Source organism: Hermetia illucens, chromosome 4 (genome assembly GCF_905115235.1).
Source record: "Hermetia illucens chromosome 4, iHerIll2.2.curated.20191125, whole genome shotgun sequence".
Lineage (NCBI taxonomy): Eukaryota > Metazoa > Arthropoda > Insecta > Diptera > Stratiomyidae > Hermetia > Hermetia illucens.
The window spans coordinates 148,632,057-148,633,973 of NC_051852.1; the positions used below are offsets into that span (position 1 = coordinate 148,632,057).

Genomic DNA, 1,917 nt, shown 5'->3' on the forward strand with positions numbered 1-1,917 from the left:
CCGGCGAGCCGGTCGTCTCTCGAGACGTCTACGATCTGATTAATTGACTTCTTCTGACTGAAAGTTGCCGAGACGGGACAGGAGCCGGCGTCCACATGCACCTCGGGCCAATGTGTCACAGGAGTCACTGTAGACAGGCTAGACACTGCGCGGAAACCCGCCACTCGATAACTAGTCACTTGTGCGGGCCGCGCTACACACACTTTTGCTAGATTCGCGGGCACTTGCAACGAACATGGGAAACTGCACAGCAGACGGAAAGTCAGAGTCGTGGGTGAGTCTGGGTTTCGAGGCCGGGGCGCGATGGCAATGATTGGGAGTTTCTTCTTTTCGCTTGAGTTCTGGTTTTTCTTTAATGAATCGGAATTGGAGTGCAGACGGCAGACACAACTGCGACACTTGGGAGCTGACGGAGGCGCGGACGAGCAACAGGGCGGCGGAACAATGCGGAGAATACGCGGCAGGCGAGAAATATGAATGCCGAAAACAAACCGGCCGGGAGAAGGGCGCACGTATTCACGCTCTGCACACGGAAGCGGTATTAACTTCAATTGACTGCTGCACACGCCGACGGTTTTTTCATTGACGGACTCCGTCCCGCCGCTTTGTTTGCGCTTTTTACACTTGCTCGCTGTCGGATGGCCGTTGTTGCTGGTCTCGTGTTTTCTCTTCAGGTCGCTGCTGCTGGTTCTTGCGGTGCACTGGTGCTACTGGCTTTTCTCCACGGTCTTGGCACTCGTAGCCGTCGCGGTCGCCTCGTTGTGGAAACCCAATTTCGACCAATCTTCTCTGGCCATCAATTGATTGTCCATGCGACACTCGAGATAACTTTTCGCTTGCTCGCGACACTTGGAGTTGTTGTCGTTGTTCTTTCGCAAACACGTCATATACTGGAGCATTAATTTTCGGCAAATGTTCTCATGGTCGAGTGGGAAGCTTCCTTTGTCCGGCGGAGTCGGTGTGAATTTCTTCTGGCTGAACGTATGCGATGCCATAACCTGAAATCCATAAGATATTATTGAAATTGCGGTGAATTAGACGCAGTTGGGGGACACGAATGATTAGGTAATATTTGGGTGATGTTTTGCTTGACGTTTTTTTCCTCTGCCGCAATGACAAGGAGGAATGCGGACCAAGGACTTTACCTGTCAATCGAACATTTGACAGTTGTGATGTGAAGGATCCTCTTTCGTGCTGTTTCGCTGACGTTCGCCCGGCGCGATTCCCTTCGTGTGCCGATGACTGAAGGATTGCTTTCAACAGGTTAGGCAGTGACGTAGGGAGACGGGAAGTACAATGTTTTCATTAGAATAGGGGGAATTTGTATGGAGTCACTTGTCGACTACAGGGTCCTCTACCAGTGGCTAATTGAAATAAATAGAAAAGAGAAAAACCATTGGGGCGGGAAGATTGGCCGTTACAGAATTAGAAGCTTGAACCGGGGAACGGTTACGATGTTTCCTTATCATATCATCGATTTTAGAATGTGCTACCGCTTCTGGACAACAATAGCGAGGGACCCTAGAATTCTAGTCATTTTTTATTTGAACGAGAGTTCCGGCAGTACAAGCTGAACATTCTGGAATTAACAGTGTTTAATTACTGAGACTCTGGCAGCCGACCCCACTTGTGGATTAGACAAAGGCTGAGAAGAAAGAAGAACGTGCTGAGTCTATAAAGAGCAGAGCCTGGTGTAGAAATGATATTCACAGCAACCGCAAGGCGCACCATCATTACCTGGGAACCAATTCCCGGTAAAATGCTGACCACCACACCGGTTCAAAATGAGGAACATGTATGGAGCTTACGGGAAAAAGGAGGATCAGACGATCATCCTAAGTGGCCGAGAACGACCTAGAGGGAAGAGCTATCCCAGAAACCTAAAAAGTTTGCGAAATTGACCGTCAAGTTCCATCC

The 1,917-nt window shown here is 49.6% G+C and overlaps 1 protein-coding gene across 1 annotated transcript; it reads right to left on the reverse strand.

Moving 5' to 3' along the window:
• Window positions 1–674: 674 nt before the first annotated feature.
• Window positions 675–1,293, reverse strand: LOC119654260 (cytochrome c oxidase assembly protein COX19). The gene is made up of 2 exons (XM_038059525.1): window positions 1,146–1,293; window positions 675–998 (listed from the first exon to the last, which is right to left on the reverse strand). Exon 2 carries the CDS (start codon window positions 993–995, stop codon window positions 708–710), a length of 288 nt encoding a protein of 95 aa, XP_037915453.1. The 5' UTR covers window positions 996–998; window positions 1,146–1,293; the 3' UTR covers window positions 675–707.
• Window positions 1,294–1,917: the final 624 nt, after the last annotated feature.